Source organism: Rhinolophus sinicus, chromosome 3 (genome assembly GCF_057876585.1).
Source record: "Rhinolophus sinicus isolate RSI-liver-muscle chromosome 3, RSI-T2T, whole genome shotgun sequence".
NCBI classification, from domain to species: Eukaryota; Metazoa; Chordata; class Mammalia; order Chiroptera; family Rhinolophidae; genus Rhinolophus; species Rhinolophus sinicus.
The window spans coordinates 46,682,567-46,702,053 of record NC_142503.1 but is presented as its reverse complement, the minus strand read 5'-3'; the positions used below and the strand labels follow the sequence as shown (position 1 = coordinate 46,702,053).

The 19,487-nt window shown below is 40.4% G+C and overlaps 1 protein-coding gene across 2 annotated transcripts; it reads left to right on the top strand.

The window, feature by feature from the left end:
* The first annotated feature begins 1,272 nt into the window (after window positions 1-1,272).
* On the top strand, window positions 1,273-18,935 carry LOC109445682 (low-density lipoprotein receptor class A domain-containing protein 1-like). 2 transcript variants are annotated; one of them, XM_074328836.2, is made up of 7 exons: window positions 1,273-1,408; window positions 3,292-3,375; window positions 6,903-6,966; window positions 15,355-15,477; window positions 16,739-16,882; window positions 17,012-17,134; window positions 18,187-18,935. In XM_074328836.2, the coding sequence occupies exons 2-7, from the start codon at window positions 3,343-3,345 to the stop codon at window positions 18,354-18,356; spliced, it is 657 nt and encodes a 218-aa protein (XP_074184937.2). In that variant the 5' UTR covers window positions 1,273-1,408; window positions 3,292-3,342; the 3' UTR covers window positions 18,357-18,935. The 2 variants fall into 2 exon arrangements, with proteins under 2 accessions (XP_074184937.2, XP_088652692.1); XM_088796566.1 differs by having other exon boundaries at window positions 18,114-18,318.
* Window positions 18,936-19,487: the final 552 nt, after the last annotated feature.

Sequence of the window (19,487 nt, the reverse complement as noted above, 5' to 3'; positions counted from 1 at the left end):
TCAATATTCCATGTTACCTGGAAATTACTTAGGTATCTAATAATTATTAAGAACTAATTTATTAATCCAAGTTTTAAGTTCTTAAGGATTTTGGAAATTATGTTTAAGCTGAAAACTGAAAAACACAATTACTGGTGATATTACTAATTTGTCAAGTTCATGACTCAATTTGGTTGGATACAAATTTATACTTTTATAATCTTAAACATTAGGTAGGGATACTTTATCTTATTTGATCAGTAAACCAGTATAAAAAGTTTAGGAAATTCAGATTAATTAGTCTTTTCCTGAGATAACAAACCCAAATCTTATTTTTAGAAGTTAAATGTATACTTGTATCATACTGCTTTTTGATAAACTCATGGTAAAGACATGTAAATAGTTTTTAAAACCAAAATAATTAAACCAAGCTAATTTATTCAAAGACTCACCTTCATTATGTGTACTTTGATTCTTAAAATGTTTCTGAGCTAACAATTTCTATAAGGATAATTTTTTTCTTGAAAGTGTAGCACATTTAAAATAGTTTTTTTCAATTTATTTTTTGGGGTTTGTGGGAATCTTTGAGTCAGATAAATGATTATTTATTCCTATAAGCCAATCAGAACAATGCTCCTTTAATTTAAAAGACACTGTAATCTAGTTTTTTAACAGCCTTCAGCGTTAGGAAAATATTTCATACTATGCATGAGCGGTAAAGACCTTTCTCAATTCCAGACATGCAGGCACACAAATGCATGGAGAGCTTATAGCTTCGAATCTACAACTTTAGCCACAGTCAGAAGTGAACCAGAAACACAAAAACTTAGAGTTATTTTCCTTTCCAGTGAGCACGTAAGTCTTAACTGATTTGAGGTTACAAATAGACAAACAGATCAAAAAACAATACAGAACAAAACCAAAAAAAGAAAAGAAACTAGTAAATTGGATTTTCTGTCATCTCTCACTCAACAAGTGTTTTTGGCAACATTAAGATTGCTGGGTTGTGTACAAATCTAGCTAATGTTCAACAGGGACAGAAATTGTCAATTGAGGGATCTTTTCTACAAATCAGAAATTACTAGACAGAAATATCCTGATTAACATGGAACATCACTAAGTCTGGGACCTTTAATAAATAGGAAATAGTGTATCAAATTACATTTCTTCAGTTAATCCTTGGGTAGGTTTTGTCTCATAGGCTACTGAAAGGACATGTGGCTATGACCTTTTTTAATACTTCAGTGAAAGCCAGCCTGAGGTTAAGGTAATCACCTTGTAATCGCCCTTTTTTCATCAGTTGAGAGGCAAACTAATATAGGTGTGCCAGTGTTGGTAACAACACTTCTCTTACAGCACCCTCTTGACTACACTACATAATTCACTCCATGCTGAAAGAAGCTGCAAACGGGAGATGTGAATGAAAGAGGTTAATAATTTTAATATTCTTGATCTTTAAGAAAAAATACTGCCAATAGCTTAAATTAATGTATATTTTTAAGGAACATGTAATGGATGATGTTACCCATTAAACTATAAAGATTTTAAAAGTCTGTAGCTTTGAATTGTCTTTAAAATGCCAGTAGTCTACTAATTTTTAGAAAACACTGTATGATTTCACTAACGTTCCTTTTCATCTTTATGCATAAAGTAAAAACCCTAAGTTCTTCTGTTAGAACAAACTGGCGATACACACATACAGTTATATAGATTTAGGTATTTTGTGCAAGTTGTATCATTGAATATTTATATCATTGAATGTATTCATATCTATTGAGTGTGTTTCTGTATGATAAACAATGTGTTTATAAATCTGAAGAGTTATAAAGTGAGTAGAAATAGAATGAAAAGCAGAACAAACGCTGGCTATTTTAAAATTCTTAAACTAAGTGTTCTTTCCCTTTAATATTCAATTTTTTTTCTGTGACAGACCTTTTCATATTAACATATCTGATCAGAGCTTCAATAGTTGACCACCTTAGACCTTTATAGTAGATACTGTTGATAGGACTCAAAATGGTAACAGCAACTTTTTACATTTTTTATTGTTTAGAAATCTTTACAATATGTGTATATTGGTTTTAAAATAACAATAAAGATATGAAAAAGGATTGTAATATGATTGAAATTTTTCAGTGTGCATTTTGACAGGAAATACAATCATTTGAATAAAAGAGGTACAGCCCAAAGAGATTTTTGTAAATCTTCATTGGTTAAAGTAAACTTCAAAGGTTTACTCTGCCTTTCGTGTAGATTTTCTTCTTCAGACAGTAAAGCCTTTTCTGGTAGAGTGAGAGTTGTGTGATATTAGCTGTGTGCACAGGAACTAAATCCCCCTGTGCTACTACCATGTTAGTGACTGGAAACAAGGAACTTTATTATTGGTGAGTTTATGCTCTATGAAATTAAAATCAGTCAGACACATAATTATTACACTGCGAATAAACCACTGCAAATTCCTTGCTTGCTGAGCGCTCTCTGTGAAATGGAATACAGACCACTATATGATACCTTTGCCCTACATTTTATTTTTTGTTTATAAATTCAGTGACATTGCTCCTGATTCAGACAGATTTGCTCACATTACTTTATGAGCCTGGGAAGCATCTTAATTTTCTAGATGTTTCTGTTAATTTCACTCTTCATATTCACTGAGAATAGTCAGATATATTGCATATCCCAAAATCAATTCTTGGAAAGTGTTGTAAATATCTTCTTGGTGCTCAAATTGATCTTTTTTCACCATCTTCTCTCCAAAAGGTTAAATGTGTGAGACAAGAAATTTCCCCTAACCGTCACTCAGTCCTTCCGCACACATTTACTGAGCCCATACTCGGTGCTGGATTTGGCCTGGGCCCTGAGGATGCGTGGCGATCCACACAGACCTGGTTGCCTGCCCTGCCTGCTGCTCTTACGTAGTGACTCTGCCTCTCGGGCGAGTTTGGCTTGCTCAAAATCATCTCCCCTCTTCCCACACATCCTAAGGACAAGTTTAAAATGTCGTGTGTTAGCGGAGGCATGTTCAAGCCTCTCCTATGCCTATTACTGGGTTTCTCATGTGCTCATGGTTCTGCTGTGTCCCAATGTCAGGCCTCCTTCCTGGCATATCAAAACCTGTGTGCTGAGGGGATCAGAGGCTGAGGATCTCAGAGCACAGGAAGAAAGTTCCACTCCCAGGGCTATTGGTTCTAACCCAGGGTGCACAATGGAACCATCTGGAGAGGTTTACAAAAAAAGGAGTCCTGAATATCCAGCACAGCAATTTGTACCAACCAATGTCAAAGAGCTTGTCTTGTTACTCCTTTGTTCTAGGATTTCCTTTGGGACCCAGGTGTTGACTAAAGGACTGGTCCTCCAGACGTCATGCCAGCTCACAGAGTTCATCCACAAGGCCAGGTAACCTGTTCTCCATGACGCAAGTCTGTTATAAAAACTTCTCCTCCCTCTTACTTGGCTGTGCTGGTGTTTGCACCACTGCCAAGGAAACTGTCAACAAGAATGAGATCAATTGTGTGTGCCCCTATCTCAGGGAGGCCCTGCCTCATACGTCCCTCAGCTGCTTCAGGAACAGGTTGTCAGTATTTAAGGAAGAGCCCCTTCACCCAACTGAGCCAGAGCTTAGCCTCGCTGCCCTCTCCAGGGAATAAACCACTCTTTCTGATACTGTAGATTCTTCTTTAAAAGATAATGTTGCCTTCCCTATGTTGATGAGATGTGATAAGGCCCTCCCGAAAAGAATTTGGTCTCCTTGGTCAGGTTTCACACAGACTCCTATTTGGGGAGAAATGAAATATACCAAACACTGTTGTTTTATGAGAAAGAACCTAGCACAAATGTCAAAGTTTGTGCTAAATGCTGGAGTCATGGCCACTGTGCCTTAGGGATTTCGTCAGGGAGAAAATGCAGTACAAATTAAGTAACCACAAAGTAATGAGGTAAATAGATAACAAAAATCAATGACAAAGGAATGAATTTGGGGAAGAAAATTATTTCCATGGCTTCAGAAAGTCAAGGTCAGAATCCCCAATACTTAGGCATTTAAAAAAAATTCACCTTTATTACTTTTCTGAATGTAAAAGTAATATATACTCCTTGTATCTGTTAGGATGCTTTCAGCTATATAATGAAATAAAACCCACCTAAGATGGCTTAAACAATAAGTAAATGTATTTGCTCATAGAGGAGGATATCCAGTTAGGTGAACTTCAATGTTGGTTGACGGAGCAGTTCAATAGTGTTAAGTGAGACCCAGGTCCCTTCAGTCTCTGCACTCTGCTGGCCACAGTTCAGCTTTATCCTAAGTCTGGTTACCCTCAGGGTCATAGTGTGGCTTCCAGTAACAGCAGGGGCCATATGATTCTTTATGAGACAAAGAGGCGTCCCATACCCCTTCTAGAAGAATAAGGAAGAAGATCCCCAGAAGCTTCCAGAAACACCTTTCCTCTAGTCCCATTTACTGCAATTGGGTCACATGCTTATTTCTGAACCAGTTATGGAGCTTGAGATTACTCCAGCACCCACCACTCATAACCATTCAGCTGAGGACTCGCATCTTCTGTAGTACCTGGGCTGGGTGGAGAGAAGCATTAGCATTCCATTAAGAAGGAAAAAGAGGAACAAATACAAAATATATGAAATTCACATTGGAGATCCCTTACCAGACACCTTAAGTAGATAAGCAAAAGAATAATACATAACTAAAAAGCTAATAGAGGAGGTAAAATGGAATAATAAAAAGAAAACTTGATTCGAAAGAAGGCAGGAGATGAAAAATATGGGAATTAAAAAATAGATGGGACAAATAGAAAACAAATAGCAAGATGGTAGACTTAAATTCAATATTAAATCTACAAGGATGAAACATTCAAATTAAGAAACAAAGGTGGAAAGACTGGACTGAAGAAACCAAGCACGACTCACCTATTGCGAGGTCGTGTTCCTATCCCTAATCCAATTAGTTGGCTTAAGGTGAAAGTACATGGTGATTAGTTTAACTTCATTAGGACCCACACACATCCAAAGCATATAGATGAAAATGGGGAATAGAAAATTCCACAAAGAAATGTCAGCATATATGAACAACTTGGGGGAAAGGGGTTATGGGCATCCATTACATAAAAGCAGAATAGTATAGTCACAGAATCCCTTACTGTTTTACCAAGTCTAGATTTTTTTAAGCCCTGCACTTTTGGACTCAGTTCTAGCAAATGGAATTCTATACCATGAAAAAGGCAGCCCTACACTAATTGCAGATAATAGAGAAAAGAGTTACTGATGCCAGCATAAAAGATGAAATGCTAAGCAATCATTTTGAAAAATAATTTTAGACAAACTTGGAAGCTAAAACATTTACAAGAGTGATATCCTATTTTATATTAAGTAACCTTTCCTTGTGAGCCTGTCTGTAAAAAGTCCTTTACTAAGATATCTGGTTTCCAAGTTTGAGGTTGTGCCTGCAAACGTAGCTTTTCATCTCTGAAAAGCTTGTCTGCTGACTGGCTGTCATGGATAGCTATGTTGACATGGAGATTTGTAAGTTAGAAGATATAAACTGCCACTCTTCTCTGTTAAAAACAACCATCTTAGAACTCCCTCTTTCTCCCTTCTCCTTTTGTGCGTAAAGGTAAGTAAACATATGACTGGTGATTCGTCTTAAACAGGGAATTCCAGGAAGCTTATTCCAACAACCAATTTGTCTTTTGGATTTATGTTAATTTTTTCAGATCAGACATATATTATTTTTGTGTAGTTAAATTCACAAAAATAATATAGAAACCAAATAAAGAAACCAAAAAGTCCAGGTGCTTTCTTTCCTAGCTTCTCCTTTACCCAGCCTCGTTCCTCCCCGTCTCCCTTGTAGCTTGAGTGCAAGTATGTGACAGAGGTTTAAAAAATCAGGCGCTACCACCCCACATTTTTTAATTGGCAGCTACTGACCCAAAGAAGTAATAGCAGTAGAGTCCATAGCAGTGACAGCAGCAACCACAGCAATACTGAGTTCTTGGGAGCAGTAGGTGCTGTACAAGAAGCCATGGGCACGTCTCATGGCAGATTTGGGCTGTGGCCCTGCAGCTGCCTGGTCTCCTTTGTTCCTGGCTTTCATCCAGTCTGCTTCTCAAAACTTCCAGGTATTTCTGTGAACCTCCAGCTTTTTAGTCAATTCTGTTTAACCAGAGTTGGTTTCTGATGCTAAGAATTTTGATAGTTACAGATAAGGAGAATACCGTTTTCCAGACTCTGTCTGTGTCCCACTTTGCCATCTGAGCGCCAGGAGTCCTTCATGAAAATGGGTCCTTTAGCCCCAGCCATGACTCCCCTCTTTTTTTCTCCCCCCTTCTCTTCTTTCTTTCTCTCTTCAGGTCTCAGGTATGATTCTAGATTCCAGAGAATCAGCTAAGGGGCTAGCATCAGAGACATTCGCCATACTCTCTGTCCTTCACTGCCTCAACCTCCCCCACAAACTTTCTCTGAGAAGAGCCTCCACCCCATACAACTCAGCTCCTATAAATAGACCCCTGGGGCCACTCATTCCACCAGTTCACCCATCCTCCCAGGCTAGTCTGGTTGCTAGGCTAGGACAGGACACAACTTGTACCCAGCTTAGAAATTACTGAGAAATTACTTACCTTGGGAAATAAATGGTCCTCTTTCTGAAAACATCCTTTAGTGGGACTAAATTATTCCTGCCGAGGCTGACACCTGCTTCCCAAAGGCTTGAGCCCTGTCAATTTCCTTCTCCCCTCCCTCCCTCTCTCTGTTCCTCTCTCTCTTCCCCAAACATTCACTGAGCACCTCCTAAGAATAGACAATGAGAGAGCTCAGCCCAACCCTCCCTCAGAGAAGTCTCACTTCATTCCAAGAAGTTCTGTAACTCAAAATAAGTCACTGTGCATCAGGATACTCAAGGCTGTTTTCTCTTATAGGTGACAGAAGTCTCTTCTCTTTCCAGTGCAAAGGAAATGCCTTCAGATCTGAAGCATAAAAAAGGTGATATTTCTACTTTTTCAAAAAATCAAAAAAAAATTTTTTAAAGAAAAGACGTTGCCAAGTAGGAATCATGCCTCAGTACATCAGTCATGTCTCAGGAGCCACCCAATAATGCCTTCTCTGTGTGTCAGTTGATGGCTTCAAGTCACCTAAAGTACTAGCGGGGGTTTCCCTGGCTCCTGGGAAACTTCATCTGGAAGGCAGGTACAGGTAAATTCTGAGTGACCACACTGGTGGGGGTAAAACTGGCTGCCTGTGTCACACTTAGACCTTTAGACTTTCCAGGGACCAAAGATTGTGCACAGAGTTGTTCAGTTACATCCATTGCCAATCACTTTCAATAATCACTTTCTCATAAATATCAACGTGCTGACTTCAACATCTACAGATAACACATATATGTAGCAGTTTCATTATAAAAACATTTTAATAAAACTATTGATATATATAAACAGTCTCTAATTAAAATAAATATACAGTTGAACTGTTTAAGATTTTTGCCCTATAAGTTATAGACTAAACCATTCACAGAATAATAGAACCTAGCAGTAATCTTCATTCCCGCTGACCATGACTTTCCATGATAGAGACCTGAGCAGGTTTTTTCACAGGCCACAGGACCTCGAGGGTCAGTTTTTCTTCATCTCCAGGTGCCAGGGTCACACATAGTTCTAATCCCTGTCAGAGATTTAGTCAGGACCTGGGAAAGGTTATTACACATCAGGTCCATTGAGAGGAAAAGCAGAGAGTGATTCCCAGGTGACCAACCGACAGAAGAGTTCAGGAAAGCTCTGTCTTCCCCTGCTTTGGGCAGAGCGGGGCTGCCCCCAGAGAGTCCACAAGGCACAGGCTTCCTTCAGCCTCAAGCGGGCTCCTTTGGAGACACTGAGTTCTGAGGGTTTGGCTGCCTCAAGTTCTGAGAGGGGTTCGTGCTCCGACTCAGGAGGTTCCCCACCCACCTGCCAGGTCAACTTACACCTGGGAGAAAGCTGAGACTGCCGCTGGGGTTGACTTCCCAGCAACCTGTGCACCTGTCCACGCACTGAGCGGAACTTACACATCACCACCAGTGGCCGCGTGGCAGTCCCGTAGGATAACAGTTTGTCATCATTTTTAAACCCTAAAAGTAGACTAAATTCTTTTCACTGCACAGACTTAGATCCAGTCCTTTGATTTTTGTTCCAAATTATTTCAAAAGTCAAAAAAATAAACTGAAATGATTTGTTTCTACTCCCGCAGGCACTTGCCAAAACACTCTCCAAGTATTTTTTTCAGTGATTCTCATCATCCATTGGTAAAAAGCTTTTAATATTTCCCCAAATGCTTCTGCCCATTGCCTCATTTGATTCACCTACGAGTGTCTTGTTGTAAGGTTTGGGGAACATATCCATTTGACAGTCAAGGAAACTGAGACCCAAGGAGGCATAAGACTTGCACAGCTAGTAACTAGTAAAGGAGCCAGGCCACCCACGCCTGTGCTCCGCACATGCTTAAAATAGAACCAAACAGAGGACTATGCCTGGGGATTTTCCAAGCTGACAGACTGAGGAACAAAAACCATTAAAACTATCTTATGAAGTCTGCTGTTCATTTTTTTTATTTGAAAGAGACAATCTAACTGCAAATAATTTTCTGTTATCTACATTTTACAAAAGGAGAGAAAAGGAGCAAGAAGGAATCAGGACTAAATTATGTGCGGACATAGAACGTTTTTCTCTCAGTAGGTGAAAGGCAGACAACAGCACAGCTTGCATGGCACCGCTGTCACTTACTTTGTGTAATAGTGATAACTTAACAACATGGCATATCAACTAGGATTTAATAAATCCAGTTATATTTTAAAGGACCAGCGTCATTAAGGGCCTGCTATGGAAAATTTATGCAAAATGAAGAATTTGTCCCTCATTTTACTTTTATGCAAATATACCGTTTCAACAATTCTAAAGTACATTCTTAATTTTCTCATTTTAACCTCTCTCTAAAATCAGCATGCATCTCTGAAAGCAGGAAACAGCTGATGTTTCATACAATAATTGTCCACCAGGTGACAGTCATGATGAAGTAATGTGAAATCTTCCACTGACACCTTAGGTTAGGATCAAAAAATCCTCAACCTTAGATTTGATGAACTACATAACGGCTTGCTTGAAGCAAATACAACTACTAGAGTTGATTTTAAATGGGGAGCAGATAATAATACTAGGACCTAGGTTATATTTTAATCCTAGCTTTAGAATTCACCAACAGTGAACCCATGAAACCGTAGGCACCCTACTCTCAACCCCAATAGGTCCCCAGAGACCGCCAGATGTCTGTGTGTGTCTTTCTCTTTAGTTGTGACTTTGTTGTGTGGCCGTGAGTGTGCCATGTACCCTCCAGGACTTACTTGTGAGGAATAAACCTTGGTTTTGCAAGTTCCCTGATGGTCATTGCTGAGGTACATTTTGCAATCATAATAAGAACCACAAGGGTAGGTCCAACCACAACATTGGTTGGGAAAATGTCAGGGGCGGGGGGGAGGGGCTTCACAGTATTAGCAGGCCAGGTGGGTGCCCCTAAGCATTCATAACTGATAGCATCACTATTGATAAACTAAGACCAGACACACACCAACTGTGCTATCTTAAATAGCTCACACCATTACTGTGTGATCTTTTATAATTTGTGGCACACATAGAAAATTGCAAGTACACACTTGGCACAAGGGCAGTAATTATTTCCTTCTCCACTCCAACCTTCTGTCCATCTGTCCTCACTACATATTTTATAAGCACAGAAGTCAGTATGATAAAAATGTTCCTAAAAAGGCAGCCAATCTTCAAAGAAGCTAATAATACATGACCTATTTCATGAAAAGGGGGAAAAAAAATAAGTGGTTCAAAAACAACTAAAATGTCAACTTGGTTTGAAAGAAACCAATTAACAGTACAGATATAAAGATGCTACACTTGAGATAAGCTTGATTAACAAAACAATGAAGCCTATTAGAAAAATGTTAATAGAACATTCTGGTGCTGAAAGCTTATCTTTGATGAGTTGGAAAAGCAAAGAAAAATAATCCTGAACCATTTTCCAGTTTAGAAAGATTTTGTTTATCCTTCTTTGCTGAAGTTGGAGCCAACAATTTGATGGTTTGGATTAGCTTTTAATATCTGTAGCCATTTGATTATTCAAATCAATGGTGCATTTCTGGGAACAGGCTATCTCACCAGACAGCAGGCTGAAGAACGAAGCTTCCCCACATGTAAGCCACAAACTTCGCTCTCCTTTCACCACTTGGACCAGTGGCCTTTAGTCAGAAAATGGCACAGGGAAGTCAGTAACCCCAGGAAATCAACACACCAAAGTCACTCTATAAATCTAGGCCCCAGTTTCTTCATGTATAAAATAAAGTTATTTGAGTAGATTAAGGTCTCAAGACTTTTCCCAAGAAGGAGAGTCACCTGATAGGCCCAGGAGCTAAGTGTGGAGTTACAGTAAGAGAATATTTGGGGCTGATAGAACAAAAGAGGAAGAAACAGAATTTATAAGCAGCTCTCAGAGGTGAGCCATTCTGGGGTGGGAAGAGGATACATCAAGATTGCCAAAAGGAGATAGAAGAGCTTCCTCTGGTGTAGGTTCGTGAAACTCAAATACTGAATGAACTCCTTCATATTCTTGGAAAAATTATTGTAGGCCCCCAATTCTCTCCATGTTATTATCATTTTAATTTTTACTATAATGTCATTTCATTTATGTACAACCATAAAACAACGTATAAACTTCATGTTTATAGATAACTGTATAACTGCAGAACAAAATTACAATCAACCATAAAGATAATAAAATTCAAATTTATGCTATTAATTTAATGTGATGGATAAGTCAATGGTATTGTCTTGCAGAAACTAAATTATCAATTTGAGGTTAACGATAGAAAAATGTTAGCTTAGTTCTGGGCATATATTTAGTCTGTTTCTATATTATGAGTTTGAAAATACAGTTCCCTAGAATGCCTGTTCGCATACAAAATGGGAACATTAATACATCCCAGCCTCAGTTTGTAGTTCAGAAGAAGCAAACCTTTCACATAACAAACACTCTGAGCAAGCCAGATGTCACTTGATAACTCTGTAAAGTTCTCTCTTTTATTTGAAGATATTAGTCTGCATTCAGTGGGCAACAAATGCAATTATTGTTGCATTCCAGCACAGAACCATTCTTTCAGGTATTCTCACTACAACAATTATTGTTAATTTGAACGGTTAAAAGTTGATATTCTCAAAGACTGAGACCACACTGCACATCTACTGGAAATGTGGACACAGATGTGATGGGGCAAGTCACTTTTTAGTCTGACATGCCTGTATTTTGTGTGTCCTGAGATGACTCACTTCTCCCACCACACTTCTATGTTCAACCTGCTGCAAAATCTCGTAGTGATAGAGTACACCATGAAGTCACCTGGATTTCCCTTGGTGTAAACTCAAAGCCAAACACAATCTGAAGGACGAACACAAGGATTCTGATGATACATACACTGCTACTCAATTGAGGTCATCCAGATGATTCAGGATGTGCTTATAAAAACTTACAGATTACCATCGCAATGAAACCCAAAACTAAGATTCCCATGGAGAACTTGCAGATCCTTTAGAAAGTGTCCAAGAACTCTGAGAAAGGCGAGTTTAGCTAGGAAAATATAAACACTACTTGCGTTCAGGAGACTTGGGTCTAACTCCAGCTCTGTCACTAACTACCTAGGGAAGGTTGGACAAGTGTTCATATGTTTGGGCATCTGTTTCCTCATCTATAAAACTGTCCTACAAATCCTGTTTACCTCACAGGTTCACTCTGAAAGTGAATGAGACAGCGTATTGGAAGGTGCTTAAACAACCCTCCTACTGATTACAAAAGGGGCAAGTGGCTGCAGATTTACCTACAAAAGCTTCAAAATGACCTGGCCAGTCATCCCTAAACAGCATGGATATCTCCTGGCACTTCCAGTTCTTCCTGTCTATGCCACTCCTGAGCCAGGAAGGGTGGTAGTTACTGGTTAGCCCGCTGAAAGGATCCTAAAAGGAATTTAGGGCCCATTCATTGCTCTCTGCTGCCCTCTTCAGGAAAGAAATCGGCCTTGCATGAAATGGGGCCTGAGCAGCAAGTGAGGAAATGAGCAGGCCCAAGACTTCTGGGCACCTCAGCTCAGCATTCCTGCCCCAGCCCCTCCTCAGAATCCCGCTGCCCCTGCTGGCCCTGAGCCGCTGCAGACCCTCGGGCCTCCAGGCCTTGTGTAAGCCCCTCTATTCATCTTTCAATCTCCCTCATGGCTTAGTTAAGAGGGATTTTAGGGTCCAGAGACCCCATAAAGTTTCCTCGTGTCTGCTGACCTGCAGTGGAAGGATTTCCAATTACACATTAGCCAGTGAGGTAATAAAGACATGCTTTGTTTTTCTAACTCCATTTTAATGTCACAGGTCCATTTTAATGTCTAGTTCTGTTTTAACCATTAGTATTTGCGTTAGCCTTTTGAATACCTTTAAGGGTTGTGGTACTAAATAAGCAATCACTGCTTAAAATAGCTTCCTTTCTTGTTTCCCACTCTCAGCCTCATTATCCTTTAGACTAGACGAGTAATTTCCAATGAACCGCACAGGGCACACAAGAGGATCCAGGGGGGTCAGGGAGGAAACTAGCGAACTTTTATTTTGATATAGCATATTTGATTTCATCCTTCTTAAATTTCCATTTTGGACAATGTTTTACAATATATATAATATATTAGTGGACTGGTACTGCCATAGATTTATAAATAAATATTCGTATGTTATGAGGAAATGCTAACTTAATTTCATTTATTTTGTTGCTGAAGGGATACACAATCGTAAAAGTTTGAAGACCTCTATTCTAGGAGAGTATCTATCATCCTAGCTGTGTTTCACAATCACCATGGAAGCTTTGGGGAAAAAGACGTTTATTAGGCCCCAACCCCATCCCAGACTCAGCGAACTACAATCTTCAGGAATGAAGCATGGAGTGAACTTTTTAAAAGCACTGCCTGGTCATTCTGATGCAAACCCCTCCGCTAAAAATCCCATTGTTTCTCAGACTGTAAGCTCACCGAGGGCGACTATATCTATCTATCTTGCTCACCATTGTATCCTCAGAGCCTAGCCCACTGCCTGACACAGAGGTTCCACAAATATCTGCTGAAGGAATGAAGATGAACAAACACATGAAGCAAAATCCACAGACATCATTGCTAACTCCCCCAGCCTCTGTTTCCACACTTAATGTTTTTATAGAATTGTTTTACTTGTTCGAGAACCCATCATATATAAAACTCAGTAACTTTTTAAAATCACTTTTGATAAATAGGTGTTTAGTATTTAAAGTGACTATAGTGTTTTAGCATTGTTTAGCATTTAGCAGTTTCTATATGCGTTATACCATGTAAAAAATCTTCTACATGAAGCTTTCTTCTTAATATTTAATATTGTATATTTAATATTTAATATATGCATAGGATAGAGTCCCAGATGTGGGATTTCTAAATCAAAGACTAAGAACATTTTAAAGTCCGTAGCTGCTGTGGGAAGGACAAATTAACATCGACCCCAGGAGCAGGGGACTCTGGTTTAAGGAGCAAAGGCTCACAGGGTTTTATGATCCAGCAGAGAGAATCTTCAGGGAAGCCTTATGGTGTGACAAAGATTTAGAGTGTCTGATAGCGTTCTAGTCCTTGTTTCTTTCACTTACTGGCTGTGACACTTAGATTCTTTAAGCCTAAGTTTCTTTACCAATAAATAAAAATTTCATAGCTACATGACAGAGCTGTTGATTCTGAAGCTCTATTAGGTGTTAAAAATGAAAGATTTCATTTTTATACTCATGTAGTTCCAAAGGCATAAAAGCCTTAGAGTCTAGGAGTAGTTCCCATGAAAAGATGCCATCCTGTCTCTCTTGTATTAAAATGTACTCTTTACCCCTGTCGTGCGGGAGACCCTGCTCGCTGCGCCATTTGTCGTGCACGGAGGCCTTCTCACCGCACCATCTTTCAGGCGGGGCGGCCTGCGGGGTCTCTGCTCCCGCTCCCCACACAAGAACGCAGGATATGGTAAGGCCAAAAAGGAACACCCACGGAGCCACAGGTAGGGGAGCCATACCACCACGGTCTCACTGGAGGCTGGGCCCACCGGACGCCGACCTGCCGTCTGCTTTTCCGCCAACTGACCGACCGAGACGACTCTCCTCCACTCTCTCGACTCTGTTCCTCTCTCCTCGGCCCTCCTCTTCTGCTCTCTTCGGCTCTGCTCGGCAATCCTTCGTAGCCGCAGCAGTTATATCAGCGGCCAATCGGCTAACCGGCCACAGCTGACGGCCATTCACCACCCAAGCCAGCACCCTTCCACGTGAGGCCGAGAGCCTGTAAACTACTTTCTGGGGCTCTGTCCCCACAACCCCCAAGTAGGTTTGAATGCTAACTCCCCAGTGGGGGCCCAGGAAATCCCACAACTTCAACTTAGGCTCCTGAAGAAGGTTCAGAGATAGTTCTGAATTCTGGCCAATGGGTCACCTCAGGAATGTCAAGGGTGTGTCTCACTGTTTGCAAAAGGTCGTGCTGACAAAACGACCAGGAGCACACTGAGCACTCTGTTTTTCTCTCCGTGGTGTGCCAATAAAACCAGTCAGGCAAGTTCCATGGTGCCAAGCTCCTGTAAAGAGAAGAAGCTCCCCTCGCCTGCTTTCCAAGGACTGCTGACTCCAGAAACCACCAATCAATGTCTTTTGGGAAGTTTGGTGGGAACCCAAAACCAAAGTCTGCATTTCACCTTTGGTATCGGGCTGTAGTTCTCAAATTTTGGTGCGTATAAAAGAATGAGCAGAAGTGCTCAAGAAACATGCAGATGCCCAGCTCCAACCCCTAGAGATCCTGATTCTGTAGGTCTGGGGTGGGGCCCAGGAATCTGCATTTCCTTCTGTGATTCAGACATAGGCAGCCTGAAACCAGGTTTGAGGCAACATTGGCATAGCAGACATAGCCCTAGACAGGGAACCAGAAGACCTCCTTTGGAGGTGAGATAGTTCCACTTCCATCAGCGTAAACCTCAGAAGTCATGTCACCGCACTGGCCCTGTTTCTTAGTTTTTAAAGCTTCATTTTCATAACTGGGGGAGCAACACTCATTCATCATAAGGCTGGTTGCTCAGAAGATCGCACCAGAAACTGTTGGCAGGAAAAGCAGCACTGTAACACACAGCACATGTTTCAAGTCCTGTAACTTTGGCTCTTGCGTTTCACACAGAGGTAACCGTGGACACCTGGCTAGGTAGCGCAGTATCCCCAATATGAGCCTCTGCCTGAGATGAAGCCTTACTCGCCTTCGTCTTGTGTGTTTTTCTGTGACAGAGCAATGCTGGCCTCCCACCAGGCAGTGCCTCTGGATTTCCTGCATCGCATTCCTTGTGCTTGGAGTTCTGGCTGCTGTGATCAGTCTTGGAGTCACCTTTGGGATGCCTGGAAAACCTGCAAGTATGTGTCACCCCCTAGGGGACAGATCTGTCAATAATTCACTCAACAAGAGTAAATGTATCCCCTATCGTTTTGCAAAATGGGTGCGTCTTTTGATAATGGGTGGTTGGCACGTACTATGTTGTAGGCATTTCACACATCTCATCTTTATTTCATTCTTTTCAACAGTCTTTCGAGGCGGCTGTTGTTATCACCAGTATGAACAGACTCAGGGTGGGTAGGTGATTTGTCGAACATCATAGAGCTGGTAATCAACAAGCCAGGGTCCCAATCCAGGTCAGCCCAAGTCTGAAGCCTACACAGGACATGGTTTCTACCTTCAAGGGGTTTCTGTTGTAATTAGGGAGACTAGGGAAACAGCAGTGAACAATACAGAAGAGCACATAATTCAGTATTAAATTAGGTTGGGCGGGATGTTAAATATTCTTAGTAACTTGAGAACCATCAGCCACAATCACAATGCCAAGCATCTCATGGATTACCGGGATACAAAGTGTGGTGTCATCTGCCTCTTAATTGTCAATCTGGTCCCAACTACGAAACTTTCAAGATGTAAAATGCCCCTTCACCAAGCTCTCCCCAACTCTAAACCAGGTATCTAAAATATTCCCAGCTTGTTTACCACTCCACACACCAAACCAGAATTTTCTGGATACATTATTTTAGGTGCAAATATGTTTGAGGTATAAGTGTTACCAATCTGCTATTTACATCTTAACTTCCATCAAATTTTTATAGTACTGAAACATTTTTAAAAACCTCATCACATTGTTTTGACAAACTCCCCCTCATTTTTGAGTAGACTTCATTAACATTTCAACAATGATCTGTTTAACTCACAATGTCCCCTGGAGGTTGGTGTAGCAAGTTGTCTTTGTTCCCATTTCTAGCTAAGAAAACAATGGAAGGGGCTACATGCAACCAATCCTTGGCAAAGCTCAAACCAGAGCCCACCCAGGCTTCTTGACTCCCCCTCCCCCTCCCAAGAACCTTTGATTTTTTTCTCAGGCAGGATTTTTTTTTTTTTGCCTAAATGCCAGTTAGATATTGCAAGAAATGCAAGTTAAGTAGGCCTAGCATTTGGAAGAATGGGGGAGAAAAAGCAAGAAAAGAAACAATGGGGAAAAGAACAATGCAAAGAAGCAGAAGGGGAAAGGAGGAAGCAGATTGTTATAGGCAGGTTATTACATTGTTAAAGCTTGATGCTCATGGTCATAGACGCATACGTCCACATCCAGTACTTGTCTTATAAATCTAACAGATTTGCCACATCGACAATGTAAAACAGCTTCACAGCAACTTGGCTTCTTGTGCGAGGACCTCACGACTTGCCTGCCACCTTCCCTGCTTTGTAACAGCAAGCCAGACTGCACTCATGGCGAAGATGAATCTGCTACCTACTGTGGTGAGGTGCACAGTAATCAGAATGAAAGAATAGTCACCAGCAACTAATAACCAAACTTCAGAATTATAATTAAAACATTATCATGCATGAACGATTTCTATTAGAAATGCCTTTCTTTGTCTAATATAGGCCAAATGCCCAGCAGTCTCCCACAAAACTTGATATTCAAGTGTCCCAACCAGAAGACTTGGACATATGTGGACAAGGTGTGTGACACAAGAAACGACTGTGGTGATTGTTCAGATGAATCAGGTAAAAATGAAAATATGTAATTGATGTTTTAATGGGTTCAATTACATAAATTAACCCATACTTAGAAGACTACCTAAGGATATTGGCATTCACAATTAAGCAATTCCATCATTTCCGGTAGTTTGCATACTTGAAGTAGGTGAATTCTCTAGCTAAAAAGCAAATAAAGCCAGATTTGCAAAGATTAATAAGAATTGATGGACAACTCTTGTCTGCTAATCAAATTCCTTTTGGATTTCTTTGGAAGTTCTGGTAAAGATCAAAGAAAAGTCTGTTGAATGCTTTGACTCTCAAAGGGCTTTTTTGTTTATTTAACCGTTGGTATTTCCTTGCGCCTCCTCCCCGACTCTCCTCTCCGCCTCCCACAGTATTCTCTGTGCTGGTTGAACACTGCAGCACCCTTGATCATTTTGCAATCTGGCAAGGCTAGATTATTCTAAAACCATGGCAGTAGATGCAGTTCCAATACCTCATGACCCTACCCAGTATGTAAAAGATTTATCAAAAGTATAGTACACTAAATAGATCATTTCCTGTTTTTTTGCCTGCATCATGGAGGGTAGAAATAGAAATGCTTCTTAGGCGTTGTATGTTACCTAACAATGTGTTGACAACACAAGGCTAAAAGTGTACACAGGTCCTTTTCTTCTTGCCAGCTGCAAATTAGCAAATACTGATTCTTTTCTCTGCTTACTGAACATATACAAACTCATTTGGACCCTTCCTTGTTTATGTAGCACGTCAGCATGTTTATTTGCAGGCTGATGGAGAGAGGTAGTACTCTCCTTGGCTTTTCAAAGTACAAATTCTTTTCACCCAAACGTGTAGAATCTTTAATAAACAGCTGCCATTTTCCCCTTGGACAGTTTTCACTAAGATTTTTAAGATCCAAAGGGCTGTTTCATTTCCAATAGCATCGTTTCCAGTCCACCTTAACATTTTAACAGTTGTGCTTTTAAAAATAAATAAAATTGTCTAGTTTTACAGTGCCCAAAGTGTTCAGGCTGGAGATGTGATACTGTTTTCTTTGCCGACTGTGACTGCATTTCCAGAACTCGCTGCAAAAATGGCATTCAAGACTGTGCTGATTGGAGTGATGAAAACTTATGCAAATAGAAGACTTTACCAATTACGTATGTTTTTGGAAAACCTAAAAACTGTTATTAGTTCTCTGAAAAAAAAAATTGACATACGTATCTTTTGGGGCAAAGGGGTACTCTAAAACAAAAATCCAGTGTTATGTAACGGAGAAAAAAATGATTGGTAGACATCAGACCCAATCTTCAGTGACCTTGAGCCCATTTCCAAACTTGTTTCCAAATTTTAGAATGTAGCTTTCTAGCCTGTGCACACAGGGTTACGAGAATGACACAACTGTACTCGTTTGATTATTTCAACAAATAAAGGGCATTAAACCTAAATTCTCAGATCAAAATCAATGTCTGTCTCTTCATTAGTGTAGCCCTGGTTCAGATCCAGCTGCAAACCAGTTTGGCCCACGGCTAGTCTTAATAATGGACTACAGCCAGCAATTAGTGACAACAGCCAAAAATTCAACTGTATCAGAACCATCTGCCCCTCTAGCCTGCCAGGGCCTAAAATGCTTTCCATTCAGGTCCTTAGGTCGAGCAGACCTGAACGTGAATCTCATCTTAAGGGGCCGTGTGAACTCGCACAAGCAATTCCATCTCTTGAAGGTGGTTTCCATATCTGTACAATGTGGCTCTTCAGGGAAGATTGTTATGATAATCAGTGAGATGATATAAAACAAGTGGTACAGTGCTTACCATGGAAGTCACAAGAATTGTGGGCAGTTAAAGAAAATTGTAAGGCTATGGTAGAGTATGTATAAATTATAAAAAAATATCTGCTCTCCTCTGGGGAAGGATTACCGTTCCCCAAGCCTCATGGCATCAGACTTGACTATGTACGTGACTTGCTTGGGCTGATGAAATTGGTTCTTAATGTGCATTGCTTCCCAACCTAAGTTTGAAGAGCCAGCTGGTTAACCAGTTTGCTATCTCTTTCCCTGCCTTGAGACTGCCAATGTTCCAATTAGAGGTTGCTTCTGGAGGAAAGTCTTGACCAGTCACAGGCAAATCACAAACATTGTGACAAATAAATGTAGCAATTAAGTTTTAGTCATTTGTAACTGTAGCATAACCCTCTCTCTATATTGAGGATATTACAAGAAAAACATTTCTTACTGATCTGTAGCCACCAACACACACCATTTAAATGGACCAAATAGATAACATTCTTAGAGGTTGTTGGGGAAAAAGGTGAGTACAGACACACAACAGTATTAACCTTAGCCAGCATCTGCTACAAGAAGCAAGTTGCCCTGGGGTAG

Excerpts from the sequence above, each read along its gene's own strand:
- LOC109445682 (XM_074328836.2), top strand. The coding sequence starts at position 3,343 with ATGCCAGCTCACAGAGTTCATCCACAAGGCCAG. Across the intron at positions 6,967-15,354 it reads AGATCTGAAGCATAAAAAAG|AGCAATGCTGGCCTCCCACC; the intron begins GTGATATTTCTA and ends TTTCTGTGACAG. Across the intron at positions 15,478-16,738 it reads GATGCCTGGAAAACCTGCAA|ATTTGCCACATCGACAATGT; the intron begins GTATGTGTCACC and ends TAAATCTAACAG.